General features: G+C 41.9%; 1 protein-coding gene across 1 annotated transcript in view; it reads left to right on the forward strand.

The window, feature by feature from the left end:
- Positions 1–829: 829 nt before the first annotated feature.
- Positions 830–27,559, forward strand: part of Nf1 (neurofibromin 1) — a 248,403-nt gene continuing 221,673 nt past the window's right edge. Inside the window, exon 1 of the mRNA XM_021212697.2 lies at positions 830–1,263. Coding sequence (XP_021068356.1) covers positions 1,204–1,263 — 60 coding nt within the window. The 5' untranslated portion in view covers positions 830–1,203. The remainder of the gene's footprint in view (positions 1,264–27,559) is intronic.

Here is a 27,559-nt window from a genome sequence, read left to right on the forward strand (position 1 = left end):
TCGATTTGTCCTTATAGTCAAACCATGTTGGTACTTATCAGCCCTTGGGCATATATCCTGGAACCTCCAGTGCTCTATTCATTAGATAGGCAAGGCTACTGAGTCCTACTGGAAAGGTTGGCTTGAAAGGTTGAAATGCATAAATGTTAGGCCTTTTAAAGGTCTTTACAGTATGGTGAATTAGTCTTCAATCTGAATTATCATCCGTGCAAAAAGTTTTATTAACTTGGTTGTCTGTCAAATTAGTTGAGGAATTTCAGGTTGGGGAATTCTAGTCTTCAACTTGGATCACCACTGGGTCTTGCTTTGGAATTTAAGCGACATTAAAAAAAAAAAAATCACGGAATCTCTCTTGGCCTTCTTTTTACCCGTTTTCAGCAGTCTTCAGAAGCCTCATCGACTGCGTGGCGGTGTGTGCCTTTTATTTTTAAGTGAAGAAAGCGGAGAGGGACTGACTCCAGCCTCCGGGACAGATCAGCGGTCGGTCGGTTGGTCGGAGAGAAAGCCTAGCCTCAGGACACCCTAACTTCTAACCCCGGGAACAATCCAAGCCCGGAGGCCAGAGGGGGAAGGGCTGTTCGAGGCGGCGGCGGCGATGACAGCCGACGCACCGGAGTCGGCTCAGATTCTCTGGCCAGAGCCCCGCGCCAGTTTAGGTGGGGAGACCCGCGGCAGCGAGGGACGCGCGCCTCCGGGCCCGGAGGAGTTAGGTGACGTCACCTCCAGGAGGACTCGCTTTTTCATTAATGAAACCGGCCGGCCGCGGGCGCATGCGCAGCAGGCCCCTTCCCTCTCGCTTCCCCCTCCCCTTTCCCAGCCGCGCTCTCAATCTCGAGCTCGCTCGCTCTCCCTCTCCCCGAGCCGTGGAAAGGATCCCACTTCCGGTGGGGTGTCATGGCGGCGTCTCGGACTGTGATGGCTGAGGGGAGACGGCGCTAGTGGGGAGAGCCACCCACAGGCGCCCTCCCCTCCCCGGGCTCCCCTCCCCACCCCTCCCCCAGTCTCCTCGCCAACGCCCCCTTCCCCTGTCCCCCTCCCGGCGGGCCGCGCGGGGGCCCCCCCGTCCCCACCCCCGTGGGAACGCTAGCTGCCCGCACTCCTCAGCCGCTCAGCTCGCCGCTGCCCTCACCTCCGCGCCGCCCGCCCGCCCTCCGGCGGGCCCCGGACGCCGGCCCTCCACCGCCCCCGGGTCGCGGGGAGGACATGGCCGCACACAGGCCGGTGGAATGGGTCCAGGCCGTGGTCAGCCGCTTCGACGAGCAGGTAACGGGCCGCGGCGGGCAGGAGGTGGGAGCGGGTGGGGGTGGGGACGCGGTGGGTGAGGGGAGGAAGGAGCGGCTGCCTCTCGGGCTGCCGGGGGCTCCGCAGACCGAGGAAGGGCCGGGGAGGAGGAGGGGGGGACGCGAGGGGACGGCCCGGGGATTCGGCTGTGAGCCGGGGCTCTCCTTCCCTCCTAAACCGGGGGGGTGGGGCCTTGCCCGAGACCAGCCCTCCATCCCCTTTATCCCAGCCCTTCCGCTTGCTCTTGGTGTGGGGATGAGTGACCTGGGGGCGCTTTCAGGGCCACTCCATCTGGATTTAATCGTTCTCTCTTACTCTTCCCTTTTGGAAGGAGGTAGATAATACTAGTTAGGGGTTCCCTCTTCGCTTAACCCCCACCACCCTCGTAACTGGGGATAGCCGAAGGAACCCCCGGTCTGTTTGTGTATGCATCCCCAGTAGGAGCAAGATAATATCCTGCCCCACCCCCATTTTCTGTAGCTGCCCCTTGGGGGCAGGAGTAGGGAAAGCACAGGTTTTCTTACTTTTCCGCTCGGGGCGTCAGCTTGCCTGGATGATGTTCACAACAGCATCCTTGATAGCCGGATGACACAAGGTTGCTTTTTGCGTTTGCCGTTTGCAGGGGAAACCGTGGTTCTGAAATAACACCCCCTCCCTTGCTTGGTGATCACACCCCCCTCTCCAGTCCCTGCTTGCCAGCAGTCCCAGGATGAATCTTGGCTTTCCTCAGTGAGACTCCAGGAGTAAGGGGAGAAGGGTGAAAAAGCAAAGGGGAAATCTACAGACTAGACAGCAGAGACAGACATAGGACGTGGTCCGAGGGCCAATAATTGTGCTCATGGCTTGTTGTTTTTTTTGTCTTGTTTTTGACTCTTCACAAGAGAACGAACCCTCATTGAGACTACTTGGGATGGAGGGAAAAGTTTTGTAGTTTAGGAAGGTTTGATTTTTATTCGCTGCGTTTTCCACACATAAAACTCTTAAGGCCGATGAATAGGCAACCCACATGTAGCCTTTTGTCCATGAGAACTAGTTGAATTTTATGCTGTCTACAGATAGCTGGGGCTGGTTTAAAGGATGGTGGGTTTTTTTTTTTTTTTGCATTTCTGCCAGGGGCGTCCTCTAATGAGAGAATTGTTTAGAATTGAACCAATCTATTTTGTTTATTGGGTTTAATCACAAAACTGAGTATGGGAGCTAGCAGGTAGGGGAAGGGTTTCTTCTTTAATTTGACCAGCAGACATTTTTCATAGGACTCAATCTTTTGACCTATCTGACAGAGGAAGTCTACATAGAGGACATTGGGGAACCTACACAGAGCTGAATGAGGTGGTATATGACTTTCGTCCCAGCACACAGGAGGTCAGAGGCAGGTAGATCTCTATGGGTTGGAGGCCAGCCTGGTCTACAGACTAAATGGCAGGATGCCAAGGTTACTCAGGGAGATTCTGTCTCACCCCCCCCCCCAAAAAAAAAACCTACACAAACCCACACAAACCTACACAAACCCACACAAACCTACACAAACCCACACAAACCCACACAAACCTACATAGATACAATTTCCTAGCTGTCAGAGACATCAAGGAGTTGGTTCATTCATTCGGTTTCCAGACCAAAAGGCAAACTGTTGTAGTAATCCACCTGAGGATTTAATATTACTGTGTAAATAGGTCGAGTTATAGAGCATTAGATTTAAGTAGAATATTAAGTATTAGATTCTAAACTTGATAGAAAAGACATGCTGTGTAGAACTTTAAAAAAAAGGGGGAGGGATCTAAGGGGCTAAAGAGGTGGGATTAGCAGTTAAAAGCACTTGTTGCTCAGGCAGAGGACCTGGGTTTGATTTCCAGCATTCACACAGTGCTCACAGTGTAGTTCACAATCATCTGTAATTCCAGTCCCAAGGGATCTAATACTCTTTTCTGAATTTTGGCACCAGGCAAGCATGTGGTGCTCATAAATGCAAACAAAACACTCATACACATAAAATTAAATAAATTAATTTAAAAACAGATTTAAAATGTGCCTAGACCAGTGGCTCTCAGCCTGTGGGTCGAGACCCTTTTGGGATTGACATATTCTTTGTTAGGCATCACCTAAGACAATTGTAAAACACAAGATATTTCCATTATGAATTATAGCAGTAGCAAAATCATGAAGTAGCAATGAAATAATTTTATGGTTGGGGTCACCACAACATGATGAACTGTACTAAAGAGTTGAGTATCAGGGGGCTTGGGAATCTGCTGTAGACAACCAGAAGTGAACTCACAAAGAGCATCATCTTAGTGGAGGGCTGAGAACCATTTACCTTACAATTTAACCTGATTGAAAGAAAAAGGGGCTATATTTTTATTTATGTACACACATGCACACATATACTCTCTCACATACCTCACACACACATACACACACTTACATACTGTCACACACACTCAGTCAGTCAGTCAGTCACTCACTCACTCACTCACTCACTCAAACACTGTGGCAGCCTGAAAAGTGCCAGATCACTTGGATCTGGAGTTACAGGCAGTTATGTGTTGCTCGACATGGGCGCTGGGAACAAAACTTGGAAGAACAGCAAGTGCTTTTAACTGCTAAGCCCTCTCTCAGCCCCAACTTTTGCTAAGTTTTAAAAGTTAAATTCAAATTTTCTTTTTTCTTTTCTTTTCTTTATTTTGTAGCTCAGGCTGTTGTGGAATTTGCTATACAGCTGACAATGACCTTGATCTGCTGACTCTAATGTCACCGCCTCCTAGGTGCTGGGATTGCATGCATTTGCTACTACTATGTCTGGCTTTTTCCTTCAGTTCTTACCTTTGGTCTCTAGACCATATTTATCATATAAGGAAAAGAAAATGCTCTAAATTTTAAAAGTAGAATGATGAATGGTTTAATACCATATATTGTTTATATATGTTGTAGGATCAGATTCATTACCATTTATTAAAAGTTAAGGACATCAGCTTTTAAAATGCCATCTTTGCCATCTCTTACATTGTAATTAAGAGAAAGATACATAAAATAAAATAAATTATTCGGCACAATGTTTTCTTACAAGCTTAGGAAATGTAGTAAGAAGCAGCTGGTCACTCCTCGAGGCCAGCGAAACAACTACAGACAACAAGAAAACTAAAAACTTTAAATATTTATTTATTTATTTTATGTATATGAGTACACTGTAGCTGTGCAGATGGTTGTGAGCCTTCACGTGGTTGTTGGGAATTGAATTTTGGACTCTGCTTGCTGCTCTGGTCAACCCTGCTGGCTCCAGCCCAAAGATTTATGTATTATTATAAATACATATTATTATATATTACATAAGTACACTGTAGCTGTCTTCAGATGTATCAGAAGAAGATGTCAGATCTCATTATGGGTGTTTGTGAGCTACCATGTGGTTGTTGGGATTTGAACTCAGGCCCTTTGGAAGAGCAGTTGGTGTTCTTACCTGCTGAGCCATCTCGCCAGTCCAACTGAAAACTTTAAAACAGTTGAAATAACTAAGATTCTCATACACAAATATCAGTACATAGTAGGCTTTTTTCATCCTTGGTAAAATGTAAATTCTGGCTGGCAGTAGTGGTACATGCCTTTGGTCCTACATAGGCTCTCTGAATTTGAGGCCAGCTAGATTTGTATTTGGAGTTCCAGAGCAGTCAAGACATTGATTTTTGAGATGCGAAACAAGGTTTTCAAGGCTTACCTTCAGAAATTTTTGTTAATTTATTATAGAAGTAATAAATGGTCAATTCAAATTAGGTTCATCTAAAATATTTTTTATTATTTGTGTGTGTGTGTAGTACCCTCAGAGGTCAGAAGAAGGTATTGGATCTGTTGGACCTGAGGTAATAGGTAGGTATGAGTTTCCGACTTGGGTACTGGAAACCAGATTCTGGAACTCTGAAAGAGCCACAAGCATTCTTTTTTTTAAAAACACTTTTTTTTTTCCCCACTTATTTATTTTATATAAGTACACTGTAGCTGTCTTCAGAAACCCCAGAAGAGGGTGTCGGATCTCATCACGGATGGTTGTGAGCCACCATGTGGTTGCTGGGATTTGAACTCAGGACCTTCGGAAGATCAGTCAGTGCTCTTAACCTCTGAGCCATTTCTCCATCCCCTCTCCCACTCAAGTTTAGCTAACTGTTGAAGGGTTTTGTTTTTAGTGAAAAAGCTGAGGGAGATTAAATGGCATGGCAGACTCAGAGAGCCCTCCTATGACGTGTGTCAAATGCTAGATCATTAGGGCGTGCTGTTTCTAAGCATCTCACAGACTTTGTGGTTAGAAGGGTTTACTCTTCTGTTTTGCTTTTGAGGCAAGGTTTCACTATGTAGTCCTGACTGTTCTGGCACATGCTTTTAGTCTCAGCACTCAGAGGCAGAGGCAGACAATCTTTGTACGCTCGAGGCCAGCCTGGTCTACAAAGTGAGGTCTAGGACAGCCATGGTGGTTATACAGAGAAACCCTGTCTTGAAAAAAATTTTTTAGTTATGAGTATGCATGGGAGTGTGTGAGCCACCTGACGGGTGTAAGGACTCAGCTCCTTGGGAAGAGCGTATGTACTCTTAACCACTTGACTGTCTCTCCAGCTCTAAAGCCGTATTTTCACTCAGCGAGCTGCCCAGCAGGTGAAAGCACTTGTCCCAAGCCTGATGACTGGGTTTTGATCCCTCGGACACACTTGGTGGAAGGAGAGACTTGATTCCCTTACATTTGTTCTGTGACCACAAGCTGCACTGAGCCACTCGAGTGCCCCAAAGTAATATCAATAAGTATAATAAATTATTTTCCGTATTTAGGCAAGTGAAGCAATTATGGAAGTAAAAAATACTTAGACAGCTTTTTACATAGTAAAATCCAATTATTTTCTCAGACAAAGTGTCACTTTGTCACTCTGGCTCTTCTGGAACTCAGCGTGGAGATCAGCCTGGTCTTGAACTCACAGAGATTCATCTGCTTTAGCCTTCTCCTCCCTCCCCCAAGTACTGGGATTAAAGGCATATGCCACCATGCCTGACCATAGAAAATCTAATTTTTAAACTTATAATAGCATGTTGTTATCCTTATACATTGAATACTGATCAGACAATTCTTTGAATACTATGTGGTAGAAGGTTCACAGTATAAAATGATGACCATGTATCTTCAATGCTATAAATCCCATGCTAATTTGCCACAAAGATTTGTAAAAATTCAAACCTATTCTGGGTTTAAAAAAAAAAAAAAAGGATCTATCTTCCCTAACTGCTTGTCTGCAATTTTTATTAGGCATTAAGAACATTGAAAAAAATATAATCTGTTATGTTGAGGGCATAGTGTTTATTCTTTTGGAATTTCTCTTTAGAGTAATTTCTTCTAGCTGTTTCTCAGTTGGCACCCCAGTCTCCCTCTTTATTTAGATTTTTTTTTTTTTTTCACTTTTAAACTTAGGTTTCCTTTGGGAAGGAACTGTGTCCTTGGTTGGCTTTCTCCTGTGAACTGTTTCCCGTCCCTTCCTTGCCAGACACTGCCTATCTATCTACTGTTTGCTCACTCCTCTCCTTAGAGCTGTGAAAACTGGCTCTGCTTTATCCCTCCTAGGCTGCTACTTTTTTGAGAAGGATTTCTTTTGGAAAAACACAGTGGTCTTTTCACAGTTGTAATAACCACTGTGATGTACCTCTCCCCAAGTCCCTAAGACACAGCCCTTTCTCATATGTACAAATTCAGGCCCTTCTGTGTCAGTATGATAATCAGCTTGAGTGGAGGTTCTTCCCTTCCTCTTTTTTCCCTTTTCCCTTCCTCTTCCGTCTTTGAGATGGTCTTACTACATAGCCTGGGCTGACCTTGAACTCACTAAGTAGCAGAAGCTGGCTTCTGCCTCCCGAGCTTCCAGAGTGCTAGAATAACAGTGGTGGACTGCACCTGGCCAGATGTGCTCTGTTTTCTAACAGGTTTGCCTGTCACTGAACTGGAGGTTCTAAATAGGAGCTTGAGTTTTGCTGTTATTCAATGTTTCTCTTCATATGCCAGCTGGTGGTTCTCACAAAGATCCTATTTGTCCTCATTTATTGAAAAGGAACCCAGCAGAAAACCTTTAAGGTTCTTTAAAGTTTAAATATTGGATGATTTTTTTTTGGGGGGGGGGAGGGGGGTTTGAGACAGAGAAACCCTGTATCGAAAAAACCAAAAAAAAAAAAAAAAAGGCGTGTGCCACCACGCCCAGCATGGATGATCTTAATATGCTGACAGGATTTCTCTGCGTAGTTCCAGTTATCCTGGAATGTGCTCTGTAGACCAGGCTGGCCTGCCTCTGCCTTTGTCTCTGCCTCCTACATGATGGGATTACAGGTGTGTGCCACCACCACCATGCTGCTGTCTTTTTTTTTTTTTTTGAGACAGGGTCTCTCTTTGTGGCCCTGGCTGTCTTGGACCTGGAACTTAACCATGTAGACTTGACTGGCCTTGAATGCATAGATTCACCTGCCTTTGCCTCCATGCTGGCTTGAATCTATATCTTATTAGCACAGTCACCTGAATAGAGAATGTGAGCACTCTGAACGTTTATAATGGTAACCAAATATAAGCTTATTATACATTTTCCTTACATTTTATTGTTTATTGCATTTTCACTAAGGAGAGTGACTAGTCTCTATTCCCTGGTATGCTTGTTGGTTAGAATATTATACCTTAATTTTTAGCATTTATAAACAAATACTTATGGTACTGGTAGCATCCTTTTGTAATTTTTGGATTCCAGTAATTGATCCATTTTGTTTGTTTGTTTCATTATCTAGTTTGTGGCATACATAGAATATGGTTTCAAGTTTGAGAAGTATAGTAAGGCAAGGTTGTGTGAGTTAGGCCAGCATTGGGCCAATTGTACTTTATTTTTAATATTCCAGTTTGGTTTTTTTACACATTTTTTTTTTTTTTAAAGATTTATTTATTTATTATATGTAAGTACACTGTAGCTGTCTTCAGACACTCCAGAAGAGGGCACCAGATCTCGTTACGGATGGTTGTGAGCCACCATGTGGTTGCTGGGATTTGAACTCCGGACCTTCGGAAGAGCAGTCGGGTGCTCTTACCCACTGAGCCATCTCACCAGCCCCTTTTTACACAATTTTTACTTGACTTAAAATTATTATTATTATTGTCATCATCATCATTATTATTATCATTTCTACTACTACTACTATTAGTGTGTGTGTTTGTGTGCTACAACATACAGAGGTCAGGGCAATATGCGAGAGTTGGTTCTCTTCTTCTGTGGTGTGAGTTCCAGGGATTGAACTCAGGTCTGTACTCTTGGCTGTAAGCCACTGAGCTAACTTGACAGCCCAGGACTATTTTCTTCAGTCTGCTTTTGAAAAAAGGTGCTTAGCATGAAGGATTCTGTTCTTAACGTCAAAGCTTAGTGCTATGATACCTAGTAAGCCTTATCATGCCTTGTTTTTACATCCTATTTCTTTACTCAGACTGCAATGGGCATGGCGTTGTCATTATAGTGTTCAGGTTGGTGCTGTGCCCTTCTTTCTGTACCAGCCATATTACTGAATTATAATAGCATGCTTCTTAAGGACATGGTGTTTCAATTAAAAACTGGTTTTTCCTGTATATGTCATGCTTATTTTTTGTTGGGAGTTTTGTGTTTATGTATAAGACAAGGAATGAGAGGTATAGGAAGGCTTTTGTTTTAAATGGAAGTTTAAGGAGGAGAATGTTCTATAAAAGAAGTGGAAGAGGAGGATTGTGGTCAGCTTAAACTGTTAAAAGGCTTAGGATCAATACTGAAGTAGAATATGAGCATCTTAAGCTATTTGCAGGGATTGACTTGTTTATAAAAGCATCGGGTTGTTTCTTCTACCTTCTAGTAGAACACCCCCATTTTGTTAGGGAAGGGAAAGATCAGATAAAGCTTGACCTTGAGAATAGAAAAGTTTTAGTGAATGTGAACTGTTGGGTGGTTTCAGCAACCTGTAAATCCTGTATTGTTATGGTATAGTCTGTAGTAAACAGTAGTCAAGAGGTGTGCTGAAGAACTGGCTTTTATTGCACCCCACTGAAGTGTCTTAGAGTGTATGCAGTACATTGGATATATTTTGACCACTTAAAAGATTATATGTAAGTTGGTTGTGGTGGCCCATGCCTCTAATCCCAGCACCCCATAGGTTGAGACAGGTGGATCTCTGTGAGTTCAAGACTACCCTGGTCTATATGGTAAGTTCTAGGATAGCCAGGGACATAAAGAGGAGGAACCCTGTCTTAAAAAAAAAAAAAAATTATATACCTAAGATATGCATGGTTATATGCTTTGAGTGTAAGTAAAAGTGACTTTTGAGCCATTGGTTATATTATCAAAAGAACTGTTGCGACAGATAGCCCCAAGCTAATTTACAGTTTCACCTAGTTTTAATGAAGACTTAAAGTGTGACATTTCCCCGCCCCTGTAGATTGTATTGATTCCCTTGCAGTAGCAATGACTTCGGATGCTAACTGAAGTTTCAGTGTGTCTTTCTATAGAGCACAGACGACAGTCCAGAGCCTCCAGTTTGGTTGAGGTTTGCTACTACAGCCAGCAAGCTGGTGCCTGCCCTGACTCACGGCTTACAGCTTTGGATGTCTTATCCTGTTGAATTTAGAGAACTTTTCTGAGAGGAAATGGTTCCCTTACTTTACCCTTCCCTCTGCCCAGCAACCAAGTAAGGTGGTATATCTAGTGTAAAAGGTCTGATGCTAATTTACAATGGCAGTACAATTCTGAATAAGAAGAATGGCTAGTTTTTAATCATAATTAATTGTATACTGAGATAATGACCTTTCAGTGATTATGTCTCAACATTTTCAAGTGATGCTTTTCTGCTTGTTGACAGATTTTCTTGGATTGTCCTCAAAAGTAATTGGTACATAAGGAAATGATTCTTTCCACCTTGGGTTTACCTTCACTGTGTGTAACAGTGTGACCTTGGCCACTTTACCTCTGTATCAGTTTTCTATTCTTTCATCTATAAAATGGGAATAACACCTGTCTTAGTCACATCTTAGGCTCATTTAGTGTCATAAGTGTGAATCTTGTACATGGTAGGAAGTTTTAGTCACAAGAATGTATCCAATTTATGTGGTATTGTATCTCCCCTTTCAAGTTTGGTAATGATCATTTCTGTATACAACATAAGATGAGGGATACCTTGACGCTGCTTCTCTTTCAGATGTGTGCTGCACAGTGAAAGTCTTTCTTCTTGTTTGTGTGGTTGTGCACGTGCCTCAGTGCGTGTGGGAGTGCAGAGGAGAGCTTTGTGTCTCTGAACTCAGCTTGCCAGACTTGCATGGTGTGCGCTTTCCCTGTGAGCTGCCTTCCCGGTTGTCCCCCCACCCTCTTCTGTTGAACTTTGAGGTAGGTCTGTGGTAGCCTAGGATGGGCTCAACCGTGACCTCTTGGTTCAGCTTTGTGAGGCCGAGGTTATAGGTGTGTATCAATAAGTTGATTTTCTTCTCATTTTTAAGATATGGTCTTAGGTTGATGATCTAGAACTTGTGATTTTCCTGCTTCTATGTCCCAGGTGTTGGGGGGGTCACAGGTGTGCAACATCACATCTGGTTTGTATAGTACATGTCACTTAGATTTTGATATACTTGGAGCAGCTCTTCAAAGTTTGGTAATACTAAAACGGTTTCTGGTGAGTTCCTGGGTGATTTTGCTTTTATCTCTGATTCTCTACTTTTTTCAGTTTCTATTTTTCTGTTTAGCAATTTTCATTTTTAATTGTTACATAGTTTAGGATGATGTTGAACTTCTGATCCTTCTATCTCTACCACCAGAGTGCTGGGGTTATAGTCCGGTGCAGCAGGTAACCCCTTGTTTTATGCAGTGCGACACTGTTTCTCTAGTCATGCTAGGCCAGTGCTCTGCAAACTGGGCTGCTCCTCAGCTCAATGTCTTGATTTTTAGAGTATTATTTTATCCTATTTTACCTCTCTACTACGTTGGGGCTAGAAAATAGCTTTTATGTATCAGGCAGATCTTGCTCTTTTCTTTTTTTTTTTTTTTTTTTTTTTTTTTTTGGTTTTTCGAGACAGGGTTTCTCTGTATAGTCCTGGCTGTCCTGGAACTCACTCTGTAGACGCCCCCCCCCCCCCGTGTGTGTGTGTGTGTGTGTGTGTGTGTGTGTATGTATGTATGTGTGTTTTGAGACAGGGTTTCAGTATACAGTTTGGCTGAGCTAGAACTTGTTATGTAGACCAGGCTGGCCTTGAACTCAAAAATCTGTCTACCTCTGCCTCCTGAGTGTTAGAATTAAAGGTATTTCACAATGCCTAGCTTCTTGCCAGTATTTTAATATAAGAGGATGTTATGAGACTTAAGTAAAATTAATGACCTAAAAAATACTGAGGCAAAAGGTGTAGTGGCACAGGTATGCAATAATAGATCAGCAGAGGTAGAGAGAGAAATCCTGACTTTTAGGCTATTCTGGGGTTAACATAGCAAGTTCAAGACCAGCATCTAAAAAATCCAAGGTGTAATAGGGTTATAGCTTATCAGTAGAGCATTTGCCAGCAGGCACAGGGCCTTGGCTTCAATTCCCAGTGCTACAGAAAAGAAAAATTCAGCCGGGCATGGTGGCGCACGCCTTTAATCCAGCGCTTGGGGGGCAGAGGCAGGCGGATTTCTGAGTTCAAGGCCAGCCTGTGAGTTCCAGGACACAGGACAGCAAGGACTATACAGAGAAACCCTGTCTTGAACCCCCCACCCCCCCAAAAAAAGAAAAATTCAGATAACATGATTTATATTTGTCTTTGTCTATACATTTTATTATTAAAGTTTATTATAAAAATCTATGAAAGTAAAAGCAGGGGCTAGAGAGATGGCTCAGCAGTTAGAAGTGTTTGTTGTTCTTGTAGAGATCTGGGCTCAGTTCCTGATGTCTCATAACCATCTGCGACTATAGATCTAGAGTGCCAGGGATGTCCATGACACACAGACATTCATCCAGGCATACACTTGAACACTTACATCTTAAATGCTGTATATCCACTAGCATTAAGCCCCATAGGTATCTTTACTTAGCTTTTACCCAGTCCTGTTTCTTCCACATTGCTACCCATTTGCTGCTTGCTAACCACCTCTCCATTGTTTTGAAGTGATCATGTATGTGATTTCAGCATAGCTTAGTCTTCCCTCATGCTCAGTTAGCAGTTAGAAAACTTCACTTATTTTTTGTGGGGTGTGTGTGTGTGTGTGTGTGTGTGTGTTTGTTTGTGTGTACTTGAGTAAATATTCTCCTGTGGAGGCCAGAGGTTGACTTCAGGTACCTTTCTCTATTGGTCTTTACCTTTTTAAGGCGGGGTCTCTGACTGAACCTGAAGTGTGCTGTTTTGGTTAGATTGGCAGTCCATGTGACCCACCTGTCTCTCCTCTTTAGTGCTGGAGTTACAGATACATGTCACCATACACGCTTTTCTCATGTGAGTGTTTGAGGTCTAAACTCAGGTTGGCATGCCTGCATGGCAGGCATTTTACCCAGTGAACCATCTGCCCCATCTTGGTGCCTGATTGATTTTTAATGGGAGTGAGTTATACCATGGTGAAGTCAAGCTGTTTGAGCCCTATTGATTATGTTGAAGGATGTGCTGGTTGTAGAGACTTAGCCCCTTTTTATAGATCAGGCTTTGTGAGAGTCAGAGATAGGAATATATGTGAAGATACTTTATAAACTCTAAACTCAAAACAAAAATGCTCTGCTCATAACTGGGCATGATAGTGCACACTTTCAATCCCAGCACTCAAGAGGCAGAGGCAGCTGGATCTCTGTGAATTTGAGGCCAGCCTGGTCTACATAGCAAGTTCCAGGACAGCTAGAACTACATAAGAAGGGGTAGAGAGAAAGCTCTACACATGTAAGATTTCATTATTAGAAGTAAATGACAAATTCCTGTAGACCTGCCAAGAAGTAATCTGTGTAATGAACATAAAGTCCATAGTACTGAAAGCACCTTGTCACCATTACCCTCAGCATTTAGACATTTGAAGCAGCCATTGATCATTCCGAGTCTGACCTGCTTTTTCTGCATGACTTCTCAAAGTTCACTGACATGTCCCTCCCATATTTTCAAGTTATACCCTTGGATTAATTTATGTAGACTTGAACTTAGATAAAGCAGATAGATGGGCTCTTTGTGCTTTATGTAAGCATTCTGTTGATGTTTAGCAATGATTTTCCACATCTGAAGATCATTTTGTTTCTGTTAGAATAGATCAGAGAAAAATACAATATTTATATGTTTGAGTCACCTAGTAGTATGTGCTCTTTTGGGGATCAAGGTGCTCTGCACATGCTCAGTGAGTGCTGCCATCATTAATATATATTTAAAAGCCATCAAGGGTTCTAATTTGTCTTCAAGTCTTTAGTCACTTTGAAATTTTGAGCATTTTAACTTGTCTGCCTCTCTATTTATTGTTTGTAGTATATTTTCTTTTAAAAATATCCTTACAAGTACTGAGCTTTGGAGGAGGAGCAAGAAGTCATGGATGTAGGCCCAGTGGTTTCTTTAGAAATGCTACCATTAAATAAATTCCCTTGCAACTTTAAAAAGACTGGTTTCCTGGATCCACTAGACACAATATGAGTTCTGGGTGCTTAGAAGTGGTTATAAGTATCCCTTTTTTTTTTTTTTTTTTGTAAAGATGGGTTTATAGACCACTGTTGGATTTATATATGCAGGATCCCTGGTTTCTAGGTAGTATTTACTTAACAGATGACAGTACAACCATACATACCGTGGCAACAAGTGCAAACAAAAACTGGAAGAACTTTAAGAACCAACATTTTGAAAAACACTGGAAGGCTGTTGGAACAGTGAAGACCAAATGAATTAAAGTATCAGGAATGCAAGTGACATTTGTAGCGGGCTGATTATGGACATATGCTGAAGGAAAAAGATAAGCCAGAGATGAACAGAATCTTAGTAAAAGTGTAGCGTAGTCCTGGCCCACTTCAATCACTAGTCGGATTACAGTGGTCATCTTTCTCAACCCTTTTAGTTTAATGAAGAAGAAATAATTCTCACTGACTAAGAAGATACATTCTAGAGTTTTAAGATTCTTTTATTTGCAATATTCAGAGCAGAACAGTTTCTATGGATGTAAAACGATGAAAAATTATGGTCCATACTCAAAAATCTGCATGTAAACTGTAGAAGTAGACTCAGAAAGTTGGCAGCAAACAAACCACAGAAACAACAAAGAAACAAACAAAACCCTGCAGTGTAGGGCTGGAGAGATGCTGGCTCAACAGTTGCTGCTCTTGGAGAGGACCCAGATTTGGTTCCCAGGACCCGCTTTGGGCAACACATAGCTCCCTCTCTGTAACTTTGATTCCAGGTGATTCAGTGTTATCTTCTGGTCTCAAGGACACCAGTTACACACATGTGGACACTTACAGATAAAATTATTTTTTAAGATAAAACAAAGTCATTTGCTAAGAAAATAGGGGAAAGACAATTGTGATGATTGGGAATTTCCCTGAAGAGTTAGAACCCATAGAAGGGAAGAGAGAATAGGCCATCTAGGAAGCAGTAACAAAGTTACGAGTTGTTTAAGGTCTTTATTTATTTCATTAGAGAATGTAGGCCCAGGACTCTCAGACTTCCTCATGTCCTTGCTGTATCTTCACGGCTCTTTGCTCGTTCATGCGTGTTCTTTTTCTTGACTCTGCCTCTTCCCTGCCTCACTCCTTCCTTATTTCCTTTTGGGAAACAGTTCAATTGAGTACAGACTGTTTAAACAGATCCATGAGGTCATAGACCTCTGTCTGTTTTGTTTGCTGTATTGATGATAGGTAATGGGTGGATCCCTGGGCCTCTCTGGCTAGCCAGTCCAGCTTATTTATGTATCTCTAGGTTCTAGTGAGAGACTCTGTCTGTACTGTATTGATGATAGGTAATGGGTGGATCCCTGGGCCTCTCTGGCTAGCCAGTTGAGCTTATTTATGTATCTCTAGGTTCTAGTGAGAGACTCTGTCTCAAAAAGCAAGGTGGGAGCTGTGGAAGATAGAGAAATGACTCAGCGGATCTGAGCAGTTGTGCAGGCATGAGGGTTAGAGTGTGGAGCCCAAAGCTGATGAAAAGGCCAGGGTGGCCACATATGTGCCTGCAACTGTAACTTCAGCATGAAGTTACAGTGGAGACAGGGGATTGTTAGGTGTAACTTTTTTCTATTGCTTCCTGATTCATACATCCTTGACCATCATTTTGGACCTCAGCTGTTGTGGTAATCCAAACCTTTATTAAGGAGAATATGAGTCTGTCCTGGGTGCCTGCTGCATGTGTATGCATGTAGTATAGTATACTGCAATGCAGTGTAGTGTAGTATACTGCAGTATAGTGTGGTGTAATATACAGCAGTGCAGTATACTACAGTGCAGTGTACTGCAGTACAGCTTAGTGCAGTGTAGTATATTGCAGTGTAGTGTACTGTACTGCAGTGTAGTATAGTGTAATATACAGCAGTGCAGTGTACTACAGTTCAGTGTATTGCACTGTGGTATAGTGTAGTCTAAAGTGCAGAGTAGTGTAGTGTACTGCAGTATAGTGTAGTGATTTTCATTAACTTTTGGTCTTATACAATATGAGGCTAGAGACATTTCTTAGATTCAAGGTTCCAATCTTCTGTTTCCTTTATGTGGTGGCAGTGCTTTATCTCCTTGGTTATGGCATAGGTTACACCATTTAATGGAGTGACCTTTGACTATGGATGTAGTGCAGCGATTCTCAACCAGGAGTTTCCAGAGGACAGTTAACAATATTTGGACATATTTGTAATAGGTACAAGTTTGAGAAGGTGAGGCTCATGGCATCATGTGGGTAGAGGTCAGAGATCTGACCTGGATCTGACAGTGTTTCAGGGAGTGAAGAACAGCATTATCCAGTCAAAAATGTCAGTACTGCTGAGGTTGAGCAAGCCTGGTTTGGTGGCTAAGCAGTGTCATCTTTCAGTGAATTCTGCTGGTACTGTTTCTTTCTCAGGAATCAAAGCATGCAAACTACAGATGTCTAAGTTGGAAGTATTAGAAGCAAGCTGCCAGGAGAGTTCTGCAGGCTGCGTGAGAACAGTTCTTTATCTCAAGGCCTATGTTCTCTCTGTATGGAGAAAGCACGGTTGATTCAGAGAGCGAGTGTGCTCTGTCAGATAGAAGCACCAGCCCTGTGGAGTTGTCTCTCACCTCCCATTTCCTACTAGGACACTTGCTTTCAGGGAGGGGATGGCCGGTGTCAGAGACCAGGCCATCTTAAGGCCAGAGCCCAGCTTTATTCCTTCTCTTAGGAAGGGAGTTCTTTGTTCAGAAGCACTGTTAGCAGTATGTCTAGTCATAAACAGTGCATCTCCGAAGTCCTTTAATGATCTAGCAGGAGCATTTCAGGAAGAGATGCAAAGCTGTCTAGAACATGTTTATATGAACATATATATGCTAGTTCTATGTGTATGTATACATATGACTTATTTTCTCCTTAAAAGTATGTTACTGTCCACTGTAATTAGTAGTTAACTTTCATTAATATTTTGTGAACATTTTATTTATTTATTTTGATTTTTTCAAGACAGGGTTTCTCTGTATAGCCCTGGCTGTCCTGGAACTCACTTTGTAGACCAGGCTGGCCTCGAACTCAGAAATCGCCTTCCTCTGCCTCCGAGTGCTGGAATTAAAGGCATGTGCCATAATCGCCCGGCTTTATTTTTTAATTTAGGGGTGGGAGCAAGACCTGACTGGTACCTTGCCCATAGTCTCAGCACTGGAGATGTTGTGTTCTGGAGGGTTGGACTACATAGTAACACCCTGTCTCAAAAAAAGAAGGAAAAACAAGGTAGTTATAGTTACAGACTTAAAAAAAAAAGTTAAATTGCCCTATGAACAACATAGAGCAGAGCTTCTTAAACCTTTTCTACTTGTTAACATGGCCAGAGAAAAATGTACACGGCCCAGGGTATATAGGTGCATAAAATAGTATATATATATATATATATATATATATATATATATATATATAAAATGAAACATTTATTCCTAGTAAATGAAAAGAAAATTATTTTAAAAACAATTCTTTGGCATAAATGTGATTTTACCATTTATTTAACATGAATGCAAGGGGCTGGGGAGATGGCATAGTGGCAAGAGCACTGACTGTTCTTCTATTGGACCTGGGCTCAATTCCCAGTATCCACATGGCAGCTCACAACTGTCTAGAACTCTGGTTCCAGGGTATCTGACACCCTCACACAGACATACATGCTGGCAAATCACCATTGCACATAAAAATAATAAAACTAAAATAATTTAAAATGAATGCAGATATGCATGCTAATACAATGGATGTGTCTATTTTTGTATAAAAGTAAACCTTTGAGTATTTGATAAGCAGAGCATAGAGCATCTTTCTTGTGTTTCAGAGGTAATTGACATTTTGATTTATAATTGTCATGTTGAAAATGCTGATTTGCATAAACACATATGTAGTTCAAAATGACAGAGATATGTTTAGGGTCATTTCAGAATTGTTGGAAATTCTCTTGTAATTCTAAATGGAATTTTGTATTTGTGCACATGTGCATGTGTATACATGTATGTGTGTGTGTACGTGTACGTGTATGTGTGTTACAACAGTGTACTGGCTAGTTTTGTGTCAACGTGACACAGGCTGGAGTTATCACAGAGAAAGGAGCTTCAGTTGGGGAAATGCCTCCATGAGATCCAGCCGTAAGGCATTTTCTCAATTAGTGATCAAGGAGGGAGGTCCCCTTGTGGGTGGTGCCATCTCTGGGCTGGTAGTCTTGGTTCTATAAGAGAGCAGGCTGAACAAGCCAGGGGAAGCAAGCCAGTAAAGAACATCCCTCCATGGCCTCTGCATCAGCTCCTACTCCCTGACCTGCTTGAGTTCCAGTCCTGACTTTTTTCAGTGATGAACAGCAATGTAGAAATGAAAGCTGAATAAACCCTTTCCTCCCCAATCTGCTTCTTGGTCATGATGTTTGTGCAGGAATAGAAACCCTGACTAAGACAAATTGGTACTAGCATAGTGGGGTATTCCTATGACAACCTGACCATGTTTTGGGGAGAACTGTGGAAGGACTTTGGAACTTTGGGCCAGAAGATCCATTCAGTGTTAAGAGCTCTGTCAAATGTTGTGTAGGAGCTTGGAAGATAATGTTGAGAACAGTGTAGAAGATGGAGGCTTGGCTTGTGAAATTTCGAAGGGAAAATTAAAGATTCTTTTCAGGGCCATTGCTATTTTGGATTGTGAAGATTCTGTGGTTCTGGTTAGTTGGGGCTGAAGAATCAGCTGTGATTAACAAGATACCAGAACTACTAAAGCAAAAACTTTGCATTACTGGGACTATTGATGCTGGTTAGCTGGAGCTAAGAAATTAGCGGTGATTAAAAAGAGACCAGCATCATTGAGGTGACATCTTCTGGAAAGTGTTTTTTTTTGAGAGCACAGAGGCTGTGTTCCAGAGATAACCAAGGTTGTACCTTGTGCTACAGTGGGACTTGGTAATGTGTAAGAGTCACCCAGGTGGTACTGGTTTTGAAGGCATGAAGGGGTCACTCAGAGCAGCTGAGGCTCCACACTGTGAGAGGCCATGGAAGGCTATTAGTGAAGGTGCAGCCTCAGTTGCAATTGATGGCCCAGGACTGAAGGGGTCATGCAAAGGAGTTGAAGCTTGGCACCGTGAAGAGAGCCTATGAGAGGCTATTGTTGAAGCCAAGTTATACAGTGGAAGACAGCAGCATTTTGGAGATGCCAGTACCATGAGATGACTACCAAGAACAGCAGCAGCAGTGGAGTACAGGCTGCTGGAGCCTAGAAGACAACATGTGTGTTACAAAGGGCAGGGCTGGAGAAGTGACCCAAGCCCTTGGAGGAGCCCAGAAGATCATGAGTTGGATCCCAGACATTGGATGGTTGAAGATTGAATTTTGTTTTTTGATTGTGAGATGGCTCAGCGGGTAAGAGCACCGACTGCTCTTCCAAAGGTCCTGAGTTCAAATCCCAGCAACCACATGATGGCTCACAACCATCCATAACGAGATCTGGCGCCCTCTTCTAGAGTGTCTGAAGACAGCTACAGTGTACTTACATATAATAAATAAATCTTAAAAAAAAAATAAATAAAAGTTTATATCACATTTGTAGATTAGAATTTTGTTGACTTCTAGAAAAAAATGTCTTTCAAATATGGTACATCTGTTAACTAATATGAACTGGTTTTTACTATTTCAGACTTTAAGTAAAAATAATTTTATTCAGTGTTATGTTTTTAATCTACATGTTGTTTCATGAATAAATGTTTCTAAATGCAGTTTGGAAACTAGAATTTGAGGGGAACTTTTTTCTTTAACTTTCAGGATAATCACAAAATAAAGTGGGTTCTCAAAAACGTCAGTGGGCCTGTTAAAGTAAAGGTGTCTCAGCTGCAGCTCAGATAGTGGAACCTTCTCTGCAAACAATTTATTTTAATTTTCTTATCCTACAGAAATCACTTTAGTTTTTAAAGTTTTTAATAGTGCCCTATTAATCTCTCTAGACACAGCACAATTCTAGCTTAGGTGATTTGTGACAGGCAGTCAACTGTTGAAAGAGTTTGACTTTATTGTGTGTGTGACAGGGACCCATTGAAAGGCTTTAAGTATGAATGCCATGGTCACATGCTTTAAACAGTTTCTTTATGGTTATACTGAAGATGGATTTGAGACAGTATTAAAGACAATGAGAATAAGAAATTGTTGTAATAGGAATGAAGTTCTGAAGTAGGGAATTGATTGTAGGAATTGAGAGAGCCTGAATGTGAGATTTGTGTAGGAGATGATATTGGAAGGCTTAGATGATTAAGTAAGGACAGGAAGAAACTAATAGGAGTAAGCTAGTTGAAAATTGGGAACAGTTATGAATGACAGGACCTTAAAAAAAAGTTGTGGTAGTGCATGTTCGTATATATGCAGATGTATACATGTGCACTTACTTATGTGTTAGAACAGAGGTCAACCTAAGGTACCATTCCTCAGGAACTATACACCTTTTAAAATTTTTATTTATTTATTTATTTTACTTATTCTTTGGTAATTTTATACCTGAATCTTCCAACTCTTGCCTACCTTCATGTCCTGCCTTTATCCTCCTGCCTGTCCGCCCGTCTACCTTTCTATCCCCACTGAGTCTAATTAGTGCTGCCTGTATGCGGTGTAAGACCATACGTTGGCGCATAGACAACATATCATGGACCACACTCCAAAAGAAAATTCTCCTTTTCTATCTTGTTTGTCCTGGTTGTTTTTTTTTTTTCTGTTTGTTTTTTGTTTTTTTTTTTAGATTTATTTATTTATTATATGTAAATACACTGTATCTATCTTCAGATGCTCCAGAAGAGGGCGTCAAATCTAGTTACAGATGGTTGTGAGCCACCATGTGGTTGCTGGGATTTGAACTCAGGACCTTTGAAAGAGCAGTCAGTGCTCTTAACCTCTGAGCCATCTCACCAGCCCCCTGGTTGTTTTTTTTAATTATTACTGTTTGTTTGTTTGTTTGCTTTGTTCTGATTTTGTCACCTTGACACAAACTAGATAGCTGGAAAGAACCTTAGTTGAGATGCCCCCTCCATCAGATGGCCTCTAGGCAAGTCTGGTTAGTTGATATGGGAGGATCCAGCCCAGTGTGGTGGTTCCACCCCTGTGCAGGTGGTTCTGAATTGTATAGGAAAGCAGGCTGAGCAAGCAGTGAGAAGCAATCCTGTAAGCAACTTTCCTCTATGGTTTTTGCTTCAGTTCCTGCCTTCAGGTTCCGGCTTTGCGTTCCTGTCTTGACTTTCCTCAGTGATGGAGTGTGACCTGAGAATTGTAAGATGAATAAATTCTTCCCCAAGTTGCTTTTGTAATTGTGATTTATCATAGTGTTAGAAATCTAATTAAGACATTTGGCTTTTTCAACTGAGTCTCTCACTGAGACCCAGACTGGTAGATTGGGATAGGCTAGTAGCCAGTGAGCCCTTGAGTCTTGCTTGTCTCCACCTCCCCAGTGCTAGGATGCAAATGTACTCCTTGGGCTAGAGACCCTTTCCTTTTGATTATGGTGCTGGAGATAGACCTCAGACCCTTTCTCATGCTAGGCAAACGTTCTTTCATTAATTCGCATCCCAACCTTCTTCATAAGGAGTCTTGATAATTTTGTGTTGTTTTATTTGGCTTGACTATGTATTAACTTCAGTTCATAATTTCATCCTTTACTCTTCAATCATTGAATTGTTTGCTTATGGTCTCTAGCAATGGTCCTTTCTTTTTTTTTAAAGATTTATTTATTTATTTATTTATTTATTTATTTATTTATTTATTTATTATATGTGAGTACACTGTAGCTTCAGACACTCCAGAAGAGAGTGTCAGATCTCATTACAGATGGTTGTGAGCCACCATGTGGTTGCTGGGATTTGAACTCAGGACCTTCAGAAGAGCAGTTAGGTGCTCTTACCTGCTGAGCCATCTCACCAGCCCGCAATGGTCCTTTCTTAACCTGTGGGTCATGACCACTTTGGCAAACCTCTGTCTCCAAAAATATTTACAATGCAATTCATAATAGTAACAAAATTATATTTATGAAGTAGCAGTGAATGTAATTTTATGGTTGGAGGTTACCACATCATGAGGAACTGTATTTAAAGGGTCACAGCATTAGAAAGTTTTAAAACCACTGGTTTAGAGCAATATTTATTTCCTTTTCAATAGTTTCACTTGGTTAGTTTTCAGGTAAGTTAGGATGAATGTCTCATATAAAACATGTTTTCTGAGATAGGGATGTAGCTTAGTAGTAGAGTGCAAGGGTTTGATTTTGATCTCTTGCATCAGCAGACAGACAGGTAGGCAGACACACACACACACACACACACACACACACACACACACACGGTTTATTTTTTTATGCTTTGACTTTGAGTCATGGCCTTGTAGTTGAGGATGGCCTTGAGTTAACTGTGTATTGGGGATAACTGTCTCCTGACTCTCCTGTCTGTGCTATTCTCAAAGATCACAGGCATATGCTACTGTTAGAGAAATAATAAATCTTCTGTACACTGAGAGCTTAGTGAAGTGAAGGGAAGGCTTTTTAATAGCTCTTGGCTGACTCTGGCTAATGGCCAAAGATGAGCCAGCCTCAAATAGAAGATGTTACTAGCATGGACACATTAGGCTTATGCATTCACACATTTTGTCATCCTTAAGTCCTTTTCAAGTCTAGTCCCAGGTTACACTTTGAACGGATTAGAGATATTGTCAGACTCATAAGTACAATAGTACTGTTTTTAAAAAATAGTTGTTATCCAAATTCTTCTGACCCACCTGCAGAATTATGTTTTTTCTGTGAAGCACACAGGGGACTCAGTGGCTGACCAGGAGTTAAGATAGTTGTGACCTTGCTCCCCGGAGCTGCCCCTAGAATTATGTTCTTTGATACAGGGATGGGCCTAATGGCTGTTTGTAAGTCAGGGTTGTCTCTTTGTTAAGGGAGCGGAGCCTCTCTGGAGATCAGTCTTGGTGAATAAACGTCAGCAGAAACGTTCATAGCCACCCCAAACTTCAATTACGGTACAAAGTTTTCTTTCTCACATCGTCTAACAAGTCTGGTGGAGTACACTAATCTTCCAGTCCTGCTGGAGGCAGCAGTCCTTTAGCTGAATTCTTTGTTCTGTAACTTAATATTTCCTTTTTTTTTTTCCCCCGAGGCAGGGTTTCTCTGTATAGCCCTGGCTGTCCTGGAACTCACTCTGTAGACCAGGCTGGCCTTGAACTCAGAAATCCACCTGCCTCTGCCTCCCAAGTGCTGGGATTAAAGGCGTGCGCCACCACGCCAGCTTCAACTTAATATTTCCTAAGCAAGTTTATTAGTAATTTTTTTTCAAAACAGTGATTTTCTCTGTAGCCCAGGCTGTCCTGGAACTTGCTCTTGTAGACCAGGCTAGCTTTAAACTCAGACATTTACCTGCCTCTGCCTCCAGAATGCTAGGATTAAAGGCATGGGTCACTATGTATATGTGTGTGTGTAATATGTATATATTACATACACACATATACACACACAGATTATATATATATATATATATATATTTAATGGGTATGGGGCACATAGGTTCTCAGTATTTGTACCATGGAGGTCAGCTCTCAACACCTCCCTCCCCCTGCCCATTGACTCTAATGGTATTATTTTAGCGTTGGGGTGTTAAAAGTAGACTAGTTAAAAATAGACTAAGTGTCTCAATGTGAAGTTGAAAGGGCTTCTAGACTTAGGCCTGGAAGTTAAACTTGTGTTGGCTCTGTTCTCCATGATTATTCCAAGTTTATTTTAATCTGCATCTTGCCGTTTTATGAATGAAGTTCTCATTCATTCAGTCCAGTAAAGTAAATGGTCATTAACACACTGCTAAATAGCTCCAGCTTCTGGTTTGAACTAACTTGTAAAATTAGCATAGTGGCAGGTGCTTCCTTCAACTGTTCTATATGCATGTTACAGCTAACACATAGCATCTTTGTTAATCAGAACCTACTTTCTCGACTACTGTGAAGGAGGTAAAATCTAGATGAGACTCTTTACTGTTACCTTTTGTTATTTTAGCTTATTAAAATTGATAAATTGTGAACTTTGCTAGTGTATTTTATTATGTCTTAAAATTTTGAATCCCACGTGTTAGCTTCATAAACATTTAACTGTCCCTGTTTGGTTTTGTGGTGAATTAACAAAGCACACTTATAAATCTGATTAAATGTGGCTAGTCATTTTAGTCATTCTTTAAAAAAAAAAGTTATTTTCCAGCCTTCCTCGCTGCCCTTCCTGCACATGTGGGAGGTCAGAGGTGTTCTCGCTGACTCCTCCACTTCTTTGTGATGTAGGATGTTTACATGACCAACAGTTCATCTTAAGCCCTAGGCGTCCTCCTGTCCCTGTCTCCTGAGTGCTGGGATTCTAGGTGTGTGCCACTTTGCTCAGCTCTTTGCGTAGGTTCTGGAAGAAGCAACTCAGGTCTCGCAGGCACTGCACTAACCGAGCCCCTCCCCAACTGTCTTGTCTTCCTTGTAGCATCAGTGACGACAGGGTGTCTTATTTTAATATGGCCAGAAGAGGAATGATTTTGAAATTTGTTGGCTGGCTTTTTAAATAATAATAATTAGGAAAATATTTTCTCTGAGTGAAGATAATGGGAGAATTAACTAAACTGGTAGTTTTGGAGGCAGCTGTTTCAGAAAGTATCTTTGTCTATTTACGTGCTGTAGTAAATTTAGTACAATAGGAAGTAGAAATTCATCCATCACACTCCTGGTGGCTGAGAAGGGCAAAGAGTAAGACACTGCAGGTTTGGTGTCAAAGGGCTTGTGCCTCCTAAATGTCCCTTCTTGTCCTTTCTTCACATAGGCCCCATTTGTAGTTTCTGTGGTGTTGGAGAGTAAGCCCTGGGCGGGCCTTTACATATGCTGGGGAGCCTTTCCCACTGAGTGCTTCCCTAGTGCTCTCTTATTTATGTCTTTTTGAGGTACTGTTGCTTAGGCTGGCTTCTTGAACTTGCTGTGTAGCCCAAGCTGGCCTTCAGTTCACAGTTCCTCTTTGTTCTGTACTTCCATGTGCTAAAATTCGAGGCATGGGCCTCTTAGGACATAATCATTCTTTGAGGGCTTTATAACCTAATTTCCATTCTTGTAAAACCTTCAATGAGGGCTAAGATTCAACATATGAATAGGGTATTGTGAAACAATTTGTCCCGTACATCCATGTCTTTGTTATATGTAGGTAGAGTGTGTTTGCTCTATTCCAGTAGCACCATATGTCTGAAGTCTAGAGTTGTTTCATTCTCATCTAAGTGAGCATAGGCAAGAGTCAAGATGCTGTTCATCTTGAGGCAAGTTGCCCAGCTATGAATTTGCTCCTAAGATACAAGTTTGGGGCAGGCAGAAGATAAGCATTCCTATTCCTAAAAGGTGAGAAAGAGGAAAGAAGAAAGGGATTGTGGCGCCGGGCGTGGTGGCGCACGCCTTTAATCCCAGCGCTCTGGAGGCAGAGGCAGGCGGATTTCTGAGTTCGAGGCCAGCCTGGTCTACAAAGTGAGTTCCAGGACAGCCAGGGCTAAACAGAGAAACCCTGTCTCGAAAAACCAAAAAAAAAAAAAAAAAAAGAAAGGGATTGTGGGTGTTGCATAAGGAAATCCAAAGCCCAGCAGTGTAAAATAGTGTATCTTAAGGCTCATGAATAACGAGTTTTACTCCACATCTTGCCTTTCACACCCCTTGTTGTAGAATTTGGGCTTTTAAAACTTTGACAGCCTTGGTGTTAATAGCTCTGCTGGGTGGGTGCAGCCTGTGTGGCATGGGTTGGAATGCTGGTCTGTGGCTCTTCCAGGCTAGAGTCAAAAGTTTGGCCACCCAAAGCCTTCTTTTGACAGGATCTTTTCCAAGCTATGGGTTTCTGAGCCTGACAGGAGGAGCAGTACCCATAACTTCCTGAGCCTCTGTGGTCATCTCTGTTACCTTGATGCTTCACCTCTGGCTCCTAGGAATCTGTTAACTCATCATAGAACTGTGGGGGCTGCTCTCCCAGACATGCATTCTCCTTCTTTACATCGTGGCCAGGAAGAAGCTTTCCTTTTGATTGTATATTTAATCTTTAAGTCAAGAGAAGCCACGCTGGGGCTCCTGCTTTTGTTTACATAGTTCATCAGCCAGACATCTAATTTTACCACTCATGAATCTATTTCCTGTAAAACGCCAGGATAGGACTCAGTTCACACCGGCTCTTTACCACTTTTTAATTTTATTTTTCATTACTGTATGTGGAACCCAGATCCTTGAGCATGCTAAACCGTTTTCTACTATTGTGCAGTATCCAGCTACCCTTGCTTCTCTGTAACAAGGATCTGTGTTCTTCCAGTTGGCAGTGACATGTTCCTTATTTCTGCGACCTCATTAGAATGACCTTTACTGTTCATATTTCTATCACATTTCATTCAAAAGCATTTGTGTAATCTCTGAAAAGACAGAGGCATTCTGTGTAGTTAGCTTCTGTGCGGTCACCTCAGAATCATCCCTAAGGCTCTGTTCATAGTGACAAGGCTTTTTTTACACTCAAGTCTTGATTCTTCCATCTTGTACCTATTACCCAGTTCCAAAGTTGCTTCTGCAGTTTGATTATGTTATAACAACAACTCTACTCCTTGGTCCTAGCTTCTGTCTTTGTCTGGTTTACTGTAACGACATACGCAGATGTGGAGGCTGGTCTGTGGAGGTGGTGTTCTCTTGGTATGCTTTTACCATGTATAGTTCTAAAGGAATTATGTTACATCTTTACCCTGCTACACCAATTGTCTATATTGCTTTTGTTATTTGGGGGGATAATTTTTGAGATTGGCTTTTCATATTTTACTCAGAGTGACTTCAAACTCAAGTTTATACTTGAGAGCTGGGATTATAGGCACAGCACCACTATGCTTTTCTACTTCTATATATTTTCATTTATTCTCTCTGCCTTTTCTTTGTCCATACATGCATATAATTGGGGGGAAATGAGGAGAAACATTTGATGCTTAGTTGCAGTCATAATATCCTGTCCCAGGATGCCTCAGGGTGCCTTTAAGAGTAAGAGCTAGGGCTGGTGAGATGACTCAGTGAGTAAGAGCACCCGACTGCTCTTCCGAAGGTCTGGACTTCAAATCCCAGCAACCACTTGGTGGTTCATAACCATCCGTAACAAGATCTGAAGCCCTCTTCTGGAGTGTCTGAAGACAGCTACAGTNTACTTACATATAATAAATAAATAAATCTTTAAAAAAGAGTAAGAGCTAGCATCTTTAAATGGTAATATACATTTTAAATCTAGGACACTTAACATCATAGTAGTACTAAACCATACTCCATGCCTATATTTAAAGTTTGCTAGTAGTAGTTGCTCAAATAATTCATGTATATTTTTTTGTTTGCTTGTAATTTTTTTTTTTTTTTTTTGTATTTGGTTTTTCGAGACAAGGTTTCTCTGTGTAGCCCTGGCTGTCCTGGAACTCACTCTGTAGACCAGGCTGGCCTCGAACCTAGAATTCCACCTGCCTCTGCCTCCCAAGTGCTGGGATTAAAGGCGTGCGCCACCACGCCCAGCTGTTTGCTTATAATATTTATGATTGCTCAACTGTACCTACATCTACCTGCATGCCAGAAGAGGGCATCAGATGCCCATTACAGATGGTTGTGAGCCACCATGTGGTTGCTGGGAATTGAACTTAGG

This window comes from Mus pahari, chromosome 14 (assembly GCF_900095145.1).
Source record: "Mus pahari chromosome 14, PAHARI_EIJ_v1.1, whole genome shotgun sequence".
Classification (NCBI taxonomy): Eukaryota; Metazoa; Chordata; class Mammalia; order Rodentia; family Muridae; genus Mus; species Mus pahari.